The 12,153-nt window shown below is 43.7% G+C and overlaps 1 protein-coding gene across 1 annotated transcript; it reads right to left on the bottom strand.

Moving 5' to 3' along the window:
* Positions 1–5,170: 5,170 nt before the first annotated feature.
* Positions 5,171–11,696, bottom strand: NHLRC1 (NHL repeat containing E3 ubiquitin protein ligase 1). The gene is made up of 2 exons (XM_038126907.1): positions 11,654–11,696; positions 5,171–9,484 (listed from the first exon to the last, which is right to left on the bottom strand). The coding sequence occupies exons 1-2, from the start codon at positions 11,694–11,696 to the stop codon at positions 8,127–8,129; spliced, it is 1,401 nt and encodes a 466-aa protein (XP_037982835.1). The 3' UTR covers positions 5,171–8,126.
* Positions 11,697–12,153: the final 457 nt, after the last annotated feature.

Raw genomic sequence — 12,153 nt, 5'->3', positions numbered from 1 at the left:
CTAAGTAAGCTGAGCTGCTAACCATGCTGGCCAAGCCAAAATTCCTCCTTACGCAATTACTTTTTAGCGATGCCGGCAAATAAGCACTCTAGCCAAACGTGTTATCTTCATAAAGTGTGGAGAAGGAAAGAAGCTCTTGCTTTAAAGAGATTAGAAAGCAGAACAGTACACACGGGCACATCAGCAAAATAAGGAAGCTGAGTGAGGCAAAACCTTGAGAGAGGAGGTGGAATTATGTTTGTTAAAACATATGGAAGTCAGCTCAGCACAGATCTTGGATCTGTGTGCTGTCTATTGAAGTCATCAAGAAGACTCACATTAGGTTGAGCAGGTTTCATCAGTAGAAGGTAGAAACAAGTGCTGAAGGTGCTAATTAAGGTGCATAATAAGACTTATGATCTTTTATTTAGAAAACAAAACACCCCATTATTTCTCCTCCCAATTGTCTCCAGTCTGAAGAAAACAAACCAAAACAAATAATCTCATAACTACCACCATGACTAAAATTAAAAACATACAAAAAATAATAATCTCATAACTACCACCATGACCAAAATTATCAGCAACAGATCATACTCTCATTTGTCTATTGAAGACTGTCAAAGAGTGCAACCTCTGGGTAGCCTTTGTTGTCATGTCACTTCAAATTTTATCTTCTTTAACACATGACAAAAGGCTAGCTCTTTGCAAGTAAAAATATAAATTGAAGAACAGATGGCCTGTGGAAGCTTCCAAGCTTCTTGTAAGTTGTCTTCACCAGCATTTGATATGAAAACTCAGACCAGTTATAGCAATCACCCTAAAAATCCAATACAGTGTCATGGTCACGGGGACCAGCCTGCTGCTATTTCAGAGGACTGAAAAAAACCCCATCAAACCAGTGACTTGCAAGTTAGGCACTCCTGATTTAATTTTTCCTACAGTCGCTACTACAAATGGAGCTGCACAGGAGGAGCTGGGGTAGAAGGATTCCTAAAACTGTTAGTCCACACACAGTTTTAATTGTACAGTCCCTCTTCTCTCCTGTAATAAAGATTGCATTGCCTGTCTCCCAAAGGCATTCCCTGAATGACTTAGGTCCTTTCCCACCATTCATATTGTGATCTGAGGTTTCCTCCCTTTAATCTGACAGCAAAGATGAAAGGCTGTTTTAGAAAAGTAACACAGCACAACCAAAACATGGACAGAACCTCTGGGGGAATTAACCTTTCTTCTGAAATCAAAGTGGTGAGGACACACACATACACCACAGTTTGACTGAACAACAGCTAATGAGAAATACAGTTTGGGAACAGACTAAACCAGCTGGGAATAATGGATAAGGGTTGTGCAGAAGTCACAAATAGGAACAATGTGATTGAAATTCAGAAATAAAATCTTTAGCCTTATCATTAAGAACACTGACTTAAGGTTTAAGCAAAGTCAAACAAAAGGGTGAAAATCCATGGCTTGATATAGATGTCTGATAATAATTCAGTTGCATGACTTTTATTTCTCCAGTGAGAGAGATACAAGGAAGACAAGATTTACTTCTGCCTTCAAGGCACACTTTTCTAAGAGGTTTGGGTTTGTTTGTTTTTTTTTTTTTAATCTCAGTAACACTGACAGATTGGAAATATGTGAAATATGGTATCAGCTGCATTTTAATGATAATATCATCCAAGTACTGAACAGCTTTATGAACATGACAAAATAAATTACAAAAAGCTCTAATTCTGGGCCTGGGGTAACTTCAATTTCACTTTGTCATGCTAGGGAAGAAATGGTGCACTTTTCACTTGGTCTTTAAAAGGCAGCAATCCTTCTTGCAAAATTAAACTAAAAGTGGCTAACTACCCTGCAGCCTTAGAAATCTTTTCACACAGTCTTCTTGGGACTAGAACCTACAGTGTAATCTGTACTACAGTGTAAACAGCACACCTTTTCTAAACTGTTGGCTGAAACTAAAAACCTTCTCTGTAGGATCTGCAAGACATGTTCAGATATAAGGTCTCTACTGAAGCTGGTCCAAAGTGGGTCTTGCCCCAGCTTGCTGGTTACTGAGCAAGTGCACATGCCAAAAGGGAAGTGTGGTATTGCTCCACTCAGTCTAAAGGACTGTTAGGAACCAAGCAAGGGTTCCGTATATTACAAAAGAATAAATAATAACTATTACAATAAATGACTTTCACAAAGGATTTCTGATGCTGAAAGTTATAATTGCTTATAATATATTCTAAACATGCAGAGGACTTTCAGCACATAAAACCCCAAAGCAGCATTCCCAGAAACTGTCATTGTAAAGTCTGCTGCAAAGACTTCTCCAGGGCAAACCTCTGCACTAGCCTGAATCTCCCTGACTTCAAGCCCAGTCCTGCAGCCTTTATTTATGTGGACAATTCCATTTGCAGTACTCATGACTGCTCAGATAAACTGCTCATGACAGAGCAAGCCTCAACTCAAACAAGTCAGTTCAAGTAATATTAGGAATAGAAAAAGACTAATACACGTACTTTAAATACTTCTGGCTCCATAATATCATGCTGTAAGTTGAGGGGAAGTTGGCAGAGAACTCACTGAAGAGCCCTATTTCCTACCTAATTAAGGACAATGACAGATAAGGGAGCCAGGCACATCCTTTTCATATTAAAGTGATTATATATTTTTAATACTTAATCTGTCTGACTATTTTTGCTAGATTTCTTATAAAGCATATTTTAATGACATCATATTTCTTCTCATGGTAGTGCCTTAGTCTGTGATAGTAAAAGACCCAGTTGTTCTTTATTTCTTACTTTTAGTACAGATCAGTAGTTACTAAATACTGGTTAACACTGGTTAAATTCCATAGTCCATATTATTCAGGAAATCATGCTAGGTGAGTATCAAATGGATTTTACCTTTCATCTATTTATATTTGCAAAAATTCCCAGTAAGAGTTACCTCCTGTGATTATGTAGTTCTTTCAAGAGTTTTTTTTGTACTAGAAGTTTTAAAAGCAAGCTTTGATAAAAAACATTTTATCTTTTTTTAGTTGGTTGGTTTTCTTAGAATCTTCAAAGTTTTCTCAAAGTAAATTCTTTTTCTCAGTTAAAATTTTAGATCTCTAATCCTATGTCTTGCTTAAAATTGCCTACCCTTTAGTCATTACAAGGCATATAATGATATTTAAAGTGTTTAAAATCTTTTATGGAATCTTGTGACAAGCAATAGTTTCCTGATTTAAAAAAATATATTCCATGAATGCAGGATTTGTTCTCTCATCTCAGCTCTCTGCCCATATAGTGCTCACCTGTGAGCAAGGAATAAAAATTGTACATTAAGAGAGATCTTTAGGAAAATGCTACTTACGTATTAATTCAATTACAGGGAGCATACTTCCCTAAAATGCCTAGTTTGCTTCAAATCTTTATTTCTTCTCCACAGATTTTTTCTACAAACTAACAGATAAGAAAAGCTACAAGTAACTGATAGCTCTCCTAAGGACTGCCATCTGAAAAGTGTCTAATTGTAGCTGGAAGATCTGTTCGAATACAGGTTATTCCTCTGCCAGAGGTAAATACTAATCAAAAGCAACAGCCCTTATCATCTTGCCCATTTTCCAGGCTGAAATGCTTCACCTCTTAAGAATGCATTCCTTTTACTGGAATGATGAGTGTGCTCTGTGCTCTGACTTGGGAGAGTTCACCCTCTGCTTAAGCCACAGACACCTACCATTATTTTTTTTCCTTTTCAGAGTTGATCTCCTCCTTTCTATCCTTAATGTGAAATTTGAGCATTTCAAAACCACACACTTTTGTGGAGCACACTGGAAGCAATTATCTAGGAATACATTGTGGTTTGGAAAAGTATTAATTTCCACGATTCGTAGGAAACACCAAAGGAATTAGTAACAAGATCATCAGTATGGTGTCAAAACGTCTTCCAAAATCAGGAAGGCACCTCCCAGACAAGAGGGTGATTAAACACAGACTCTCCCTGCTTTATTAAGGTAACCTTTTGATGGGAACTCTAAGATCTAGCCTGAAGTCTGCCAAAGGCTTCCCTTGATTCTCAGCTCTCTTGTCTGCAGCTGCAGGGCCAAGACATTTGTACTGTATTTGCCTCACAGAGGTTGGTGTGCCAAGTTCAGGAATATCTCTAAATCTCTTGGAAAGCAGTAGTGAGAAAAAGGTGTAAGTGCAATGCATCATCTGCTCCCTGAGAACCTCTCCAGTATTAGAGAGCTTTGAAGCTGTCCAGGAGAGTCAGACATGTTACACAAAGGAGGCACTTTAGAGAAAGCCTGGATGTTTATGTAACACTATCATAGAAGCGCTTGCTGCTCTCCAAACGATCTGTCAGTTCTCCTGAGATGCCTGAATGAAAAGCAAGGTTTAGAACTCACTTGAAAAATATCTGTACTTTTGCTTTGCTCCTGTGGAGGCAAGCTGTGACTCACAGGTGACATGTAAACTGTAAGACGAGCCTCTGAGAAGAGTCAGGGAAAAAAACCCAAACAGTAAAGAGAAAGAAAATAAAAGAAATTCCTCCAGTGGGGGGTGCAACAGCACTGTGACCCATGGTTTTAGGGAAGAAAGCTGGTTTGACCTCCATCAACCCTTCCAGAATTGAAAGGTCTCCTATATTCAAGGCTATCATCTTGATGGACCTGTTCTATAACATTCTTACTGGTTTGGGGCCTGGACATTACAGGAGATGCCCTCTTCCCCTGAAATCAGTCCATATTAAAAAATACTACAGTGATGTTACATGCATGCTTTGGGAAAATAGAAAGATGAAACTGATGTGCAGTGCAATGTGACTGGAGGGAATGGACAGGTGCTCAAATGGACAATGGCCAAAATTAAATGAATTTTACTTTTTCTTTCACCCTTTTCCCCTTATTCATCTATTTGAAAAAAATACATTCTTTCTCTAAAATTATTTCCTTCGCAAGCAAAACAAAAAATATATATGTTACAGAACATCATCTCAATATGCATTTCTGAAACTCCTCTGACTCCTTTAATTCCTTAACACTGTCAACATACCCTGATATGTTTATATGCAACGTGAGATCAGTGCTTAAAAATAAACCAAATAGGAATTGCAGTGTGTGTGTATGTGTGTGTGTGTACACAACAGACATAGCAATCTCTACTAGGGGCTGAAGACATGACACTAAAGGAAGACTGTCCATTATATTTATTTGGTTTTAATCCAATGGCTAGAGCACGAGGTGCAGAAAGTTATGCAAAGGTGATGGATTTTTAAAAAAATAAACTCAACACTAATTGCCACTGAAGCATGTAGACACAGTCCTATGTTCCTTTCTAAACTGAATGGCCATCACTCTTTTCTAAAGGTAAGCATGCATCTAGCTATCCCCATTCCAAGCACAACCACTCAGTCCCCAAACCTAAGGAATCAGTTCAAGCATGGGCCCTTCTGTATTTGCCATCCCTCTCTCAGAACACAAGATTTTGTGTCAAAAGAAAGATTTCAGCTTTACTGCTGCATTTTCCCTTAAGCACCAAAGAACTCAAAATTTTAATATTTGGTTTGATACAGTTCATTATGGCTGCTCAATTTAGGCACCTGCATCAAATTAATTAAGGCAGAATATAATGGTTCCTTCGATGCAGTGTTGTACAACACTAAGCACCAAGCTGTAGAGTAAAAAGAAAACAGCTGCATTGTTCACAGAAGTTTGCTTTCAGTAGGCAGGTAAAGCAGAGACTGCAGGAGAGGGCGTAAAGAAAAAAAAAACCCATTATATTAGGTAGAATAAAGTCCCAAATTTTATTTTGCTTAAAAACTCAAAAATCAAGTGATTTCTAGTTACCAAAGAAGTCAGAAACAGAATGGGCAACAATGGGAGTTTTTGTAGATTTTAAAACAGTATGAGTCAAATGTTTAAAAATCAGCATTTCAGGTGCTGGAAAGTTGCCTACATGGCAGTAGGTCCTAGGAAATTTTCCCATCCATGAATTCAGCAGCAAAAACAAGCTCCTGGTGCACACAAAGGTTTGAGAAGATGAAAGCTCACAGCCCATGTTTCAGAGGAAGTGTTACCGTGACAAAGTATTAATTATGTATGAATACAGCATTGATGGCATTGCATGTATTTTGACACACAGCAGTCTCCCAAAGGAAGTGTTATCTAATTGGTTCTATCAAAGGCAGGCATCTCCTTGGCATCTAGAAAGGAATATATAATCCAGGGGTCTCCTTCTCTGAGCAAATTTCCTTCCTGACCTCCCAAGTGGGCTCCTGGTCAGGCCCATACAGCTCATACTGCAGAACAGCCAAGGAGGATTTCAGGTTTTTCCAAAGGCACTTGCTGTCTGGCCAGGCAGTAGAGAAGGCTGAAAAATACCAACTGTGCACATCCATACAATTTTCAATAGCAAAAAATGGCCCTTCTGCAACTTCTGCAGGGCATCACCAAACCGAAGAAAAAACCATCTACAGGGCAACTGCAATACAGAAATGGTGTTGTAACAAGGAAACACGTGATGAAAAAAAAATGAGGAATTATCACTAAATTATTAAAATATAGAAGTAAGCAAATCACACTTTATTGGCAGGTCACTGTTCAGTTAACCTTTACAAATAGCCGCAATTAATAGATTTGTTTTGTTTATACAAATGTTGACATGAGACATATTAACACATTGGCTGAATTAGAGGGCTAAACTGCTCCAATTTAATGCAAGTATTTGGTAAATCACTGGGGCTGTAACACAGCACACAGTTATTAAATGCCCTAAAGTCAGACCAAAAGCCAGATAAAAAATTTACTGATAGATTGCCTGTGAATTTAAAATTACATTAGTTGATATTAATTATTTCAATTACTAAAAAAAAAGAAATTACCCTAAAAGTTTAATGCGATTTTAATCTACTCATTTCTACCTCAGATAGCATTTACATTTATATCTAACTTCATTTTAATGCAGAACCATCTAAGTAATCATTTTAGCAGAATGTAAATGCCTAAAAATGCAGCAGTGACTTCCAGTGGGGGTATTAAATCCTTCTCAAAATAAGTCATATACACCATAATTTCCACTATGCAAAAAGGCAAAAGGACTTGTGTCCAAAGTAAAACTGTGAGAATATAAATGAGTATATAATATCACTGTCAGTAAAACAAGAGAATATAAACTGATCCAAATCTCCTGTATGTTCACAATCAACAAAATCTCATTTGGAAGCTACAAAAAAATATGAGGCTTACCTCTCAGTAACGTTTCAATTTGCAGTTGAATTCTGGGGTTTTGGGGGTGCAAAAGCACCATATTAATGACAAAACAGGGGCAGGTAGTGCTGAAAACCTCCTACATGTAGCCATGTTAGCAGCAGAGCCAACTCAAACTTACATATGCAGGAGTATTTGTGGTCTAAATGTGAATACTTCCAAGAGGCTTTTAGGCAAAGCAGCTCAGGCTGTTGAACCACACACCAGATTATCTCAAGGTAAAAACACAGACTTGGGCATTTTCAAGGAAGACAAAGTGCTCCAGTACAACCTTAATAATGGTGGGAATAAATAGCAGAGAAAAGAGTGTCCCCAGAAATGCATTTTCCTAGAAAAATTAGACTTTGAACATGATTTCACTTCTCACAACTCACTCATCAGTGGTAGCTCCTCCATCACAATGATTTTAGCTGGATTTATGCTACCTTGAATGGAGGCTTACAATTCTCCTATCATTCTGTCAAGGCAATCTCCTTCCTTGTGCACAATTCCTGGAAACAGTTCTGTCAGGAGTGTATCTATACTTAATTAAGAATAGTGATAACTATGTGCTGGGAAATGTAAATAAAGGTGCATTACTTTCACACGTGCTGGTCTTTGATTACGTGTCAAAAAGAACCAAAACCACTTGGTTGTCAAGGCATGGAATAGTTTTAAAATGCTAAGTGATTTGTTTGGTAGATTTGTTGTTGGCTACAGGCAGCAACAGCCAGGTCCTCTCCCACAGGTAGGCAAGAGACGCGATACAAGTTTTGCAGGAAGCACGGCGTGTTGGTCAGAGGGTGATTTCACTCAAAGCCCCCAAAACCACCTCCTCCCTCCACTCCTACAAACTCCAGAACGCCACATGCTTTATGGCCAGAAGCAGCTTGAGCCTGCAGCAGGAAGCATCTAAGCCCACTCAGGTAGAGCTGTATACTTTCACTGAATGATCACCGCTGTCTAAAACGACGAGGGAATTGTTTGCCGTGTAAGTCAGTCCGACAGGATAAGAAAGCCCGTGGCTAATTAGAGGGTTAAAGATGGGGAATTCCTCGGGTTTCCCTAAGCATATGACAGCCTGGCTACAAACATCCGTTACTATAACACGACCTTCTTTGTCAAAGGCCACAGCCGTAGCATATATTCTGGAGGGGAAAACGAGGTTCAGACCGAAGCTGTCCATCTGGCCGATGAGATCCATCTCCGCACTGAATATCGTCACTCGGGTACTGCCCTTGCTCGGTCCTCGAGCTTTCAGGTGCTCTATTACCACGACAGCACCCGAGGTCTGGCAGACAGCCACCGCTCTGGGGCTGACAAGCCGGGACCGGATCATCTGACACTTCTTTAATTCCCCCCTTTGGAAATCGGCCGCCAAGCGGTAGAGCGCGCCAGCCTCCGAGTCGGTCAGGATTACTTCGCTCTTGGCGGTGGCATCCAAGCCCCAGGGCAAACAGAAGCCTTCCCGGACAGCCAGGACGCCCCTTCCGTCAAAATCGAAGGCCTTCACGGAGCGGTCCCCGCCGTCGGTGACCACCACGTGCCCGTCCGACGTGACCGTCACATCGAGCGGATACTTGATGTCGTTGCTGGCGTCCCCCCGCTCCCCGAACCGCCGCAGGCAGAACCCGCTCGGCCCGAAGACGTGGATTCTCTTCTTGCCGTCGTGTGCCACCGCCAGGCCGCCCGAGCCGGGGCAGGCCGCCACCCCGGTGGGGTTCACCAGCGACCCCCAGCCCCCCAGGCACAGCCGCAGCCCGAGCCCCCCGGGGGCCGCCGCCGCCGCCCCTCCGCCGCTCCTGCCCAGGGCCGAGGCGAGGCCGCCGCCGGCGGGGCCCAGGAGCTCCAGCAGCTGCAGCAGCGGGCGGCAGTCGCTGGTCTCGGCGGGGCCGCAGAGCCGCCGGCAGAAGGGACACTCCAGCCTCTGGCGCTCGGCGCCGGCCAGGGCCCCCACGCAGCCCCGGCAGAGGACGTGCCCGCAGGGCAGGTTGAGCGGCCGCCGCTGCCCGTCGGGGCCGTACGGCTCGAAGCACACCCGGCACTCCAGCAGGCTCAGCTCCGCCTCGTCCTCCGCCGCCATCCCCGCCGCAGGAGAGCGGTCGCGGCCCCCGCAGCCGCCCCGGATCCCCGGGCCCAGCGGGGCGGGCGCTGAGAGCGGCCGAGGCAGCCGTGCGCCCCCTGCGGGCCAGCGGGGGCGGAGCAGGGCCTGGGCCGCCCTTCCCGCCGGGAGCGCCGAGTGTCCCTGCGCCCCCCGCTGCACCCGCGCATCCACCAGCGCTCATATAGCCACCGGAATGTCCAAATGTCCACCAGAATATTCAACTACCCACCAGAATATTCACACACCCACCAGATTCTTACAGACAACCAGTTATCAAGTTACCGTACCGCTGCTAGCTCTCTTTATGTCCCTACCGGAGTAAGGAATTAAGCCACAATTTCACGGAGTCATGGAATCACTGGATGGTTTCGATTAGAAGGGACCTTGATGACTATCTAGTTCCAATCCCCCTCGCATGGGTAGGGATGACCAGGATAGATCAGGTTGCTCAAAGCCCTATCCAACTCTTGAACACTTCCAGAGATGGGGCATCCACAGCTTCTCTGGGCAACATGTTCCAGTCTCATCACCCTTGCACTAAGGAATTTCTTCTTAATATATCACCTAAACATACTCTCTATCAGATTTCCCCTTGTCCTATCACTACATGCCCATGTAAAAAGTCTCTCTCCAGTTCTCCTGCAGGCCCTTCAGGTATTGAAAGGCTGCTCTAAGGTCTCCTCAGAGTCTTCTCCAGGCAGAACAATCCCAACTCTCTCAACCTGTCTTCATAGGAGATGTACTCCACCCCTGTGAACACCTTGGTTTCATTGCATTTTCCCACTGTTCTGGCAAAATTTAGAAAATATTTACATTCATCATTAGTAGACACATTTCTCAGACAGGCATGTATGCACATTTCCGTAAGGTGCATGGACAGCATGTGCTCCTTCTGCTAGGTGTATTTACAGGGTATTCTCAGAGGAGTTACAGGGTACACACAGATCTTACACATCCTAAAATGGCTGTTTTGGCACGTGACATTGCTCTTCCCAGGCTGTCTCATGCCTGGGAGTCCTGTGCAGGACACCACAGGGCATGTGGCAGCCTCGTGCCAAGCGCCTGGCCTTTTGCAGCTATCACGTATCTCAATGTCTGAGATAAACTTCGGGAGCTCTCATGTTGCATCCGGAAAAAACTTGAAAGGAAGGAGATGCTTTAACCTGGCAGCTGCAGTATGGGCCAGGAATGAAAACAAACAAAACCAGCAGCTCCCAGCTTGCACTGACCCACTGGCTACATCCATTCTTATCTCTGACAACCCAACCTTGAAACACAAATTATCCATGAGCAGTACTGAGCATTCCAATGAGCTGTGGGTGTGGGGACTGCTGTGCTAAAACCAGCAGACCCATTTGCAGCTCTAGGACTATGGCACTCTAAAAAGCCCCGTGGCTTTTACTCGCCTTCTATTCTTGATGAATTATGATACATTACATTGCAATCATACCTTTCCTTTCAAAATAAGCTGCAAAAGGGAGAAGTCACTGTGCTCTGTCAACCTCAAAATAGAGAAGATTTTCTCATATTCAGATGGAACTGTCTGTGTTTCAGTTTGTGCCTTTTGCCCCTTTTCCCATCCCTGGGCACCACTGAAAAGTCTTGTCCCATCCTCTTGTCAACTGCCCTAAAAGATATTTGTAAGCACTGATGGTCCCTTCTCAGTTGCCTCTTCTCCAGGATAAACAATGGCTGTCTCAGCCTTTCCTCATAAGCAAGATGCTCCAGTCCCCCAGCCGTCTTTATGGTCCTCTGCTGGACCTGCTCCATGCTGAGGTCTGTATTGTACTGAGGAGCCCAGAACTGGACACAGTACTCCAGATGTGGCCTCACTAGGGCTGAGCAGAAGGACAGGATCACTTCCCTCGATCTGTTGACCACACTCTTCCTAATGCACCCCAGGATACCACTGGCCTTTTTGGCCACAAGGGCACACTGCTGGCTAACTTGTTGACCACTAGGACTCTCAGGTCCTTCTCTGCCAAGCTGCTTTCCAGCAGATCAGCTGCCAGCCTGTGTTGGTGCCCTGGGTTTTTCTTCCCCAGGTGCAGGACCCTGCACTTGCCTTCTCTGAACTTCACTAGGTTCCTCTCTGCCCAGCTCCTGTGCCTGTCCAGGTGTTGCAGCATGGCCACAGAGCACTGTGGTGTGTCAGCCACTCCCCCTAGTTTTGTATCATGATCGAACTTACTGCAGGTACACTCTGTCCCTTCATTCAGGTCACTGATTAATAAGGTGAACAAGACTGGACCCAGTACTGACCCCTGGGAACACTGCTTGTTAAAGCCCTCCAACTAGCCTGATCACAACACTGAGCTCTGCCACTCAGCCAGTTCTCAATCTACCTCGCTGTCTACTAACCCAGCCCATTTCCATTAGTGAATCCATCTTGACTACTCCTGACAACCTTCTTTTCCTCCACTTGCTTAGAGATGACATCCAGGATGGGTTGTTCCAAGGATGAAGGTGAGATTGAGTGGTTATAATTTCCTAGGTCCTCCTTCTTGCACCTTTTCAAGACTGGAGCGACATTGGTTTTCCTCCAAAAAAGGGGGGATCCTCAGGAACCTCTCCCTTACTCTGTGACCTTTCAGATATGATGGAGAATAGTTTAGCAATAACATCAGCTGCTCTCTTCTCAGCACCCTTTGAGCCATCTTACCCAAGTCGTGTTAGTTTGCTCGCCCATAGCTGTGCTTTCAAATAAGGGGGCAGCATACCTGTGAGTGACTGCCAGGACATTTTCCACCCATTCCTCCCTGTCATCCAGGCTACTTCCCTCCAGCCTTGCTTGCTGGATGGTAATTTCCTCTTGGCAGCTGCTGCCTTGCCTTGCCTGCTCACT

The sequence above is a fragment of the Motacilla alba genome, chromosome 2, assembly GCF_015832195.1.
Source record: "Motacilla alba alba isolate MOTALB_02 chromosome 2, Motacilla_alba_V1.0_pri, whole genome shotgun sequence".
NCBI lineage: Eukaryota > Metazoa > Chordata > Aves > Passeriformes > Motacillidae > Motacilla > Motacilla alba.
This window is presented reverse-complemented; position numbering and strand designations above follow the sequence as displayed.

Coding starts and splice junctions, on each gene's coding strand:
- NHLRC1 (XM_038126907.1), bottom strand. CDS start 11,696: ATGGATTCACTAATGGAAATGGGCTGGGTTAGTAGACAGCGAG. Junction 9,485..11,653: donor CTGGGTTAGTAGACAGCGAG/GTAGATTGAGAA, acceptor TGGCTATATGAG/CGCTGGTGGATGCGCGGGTG.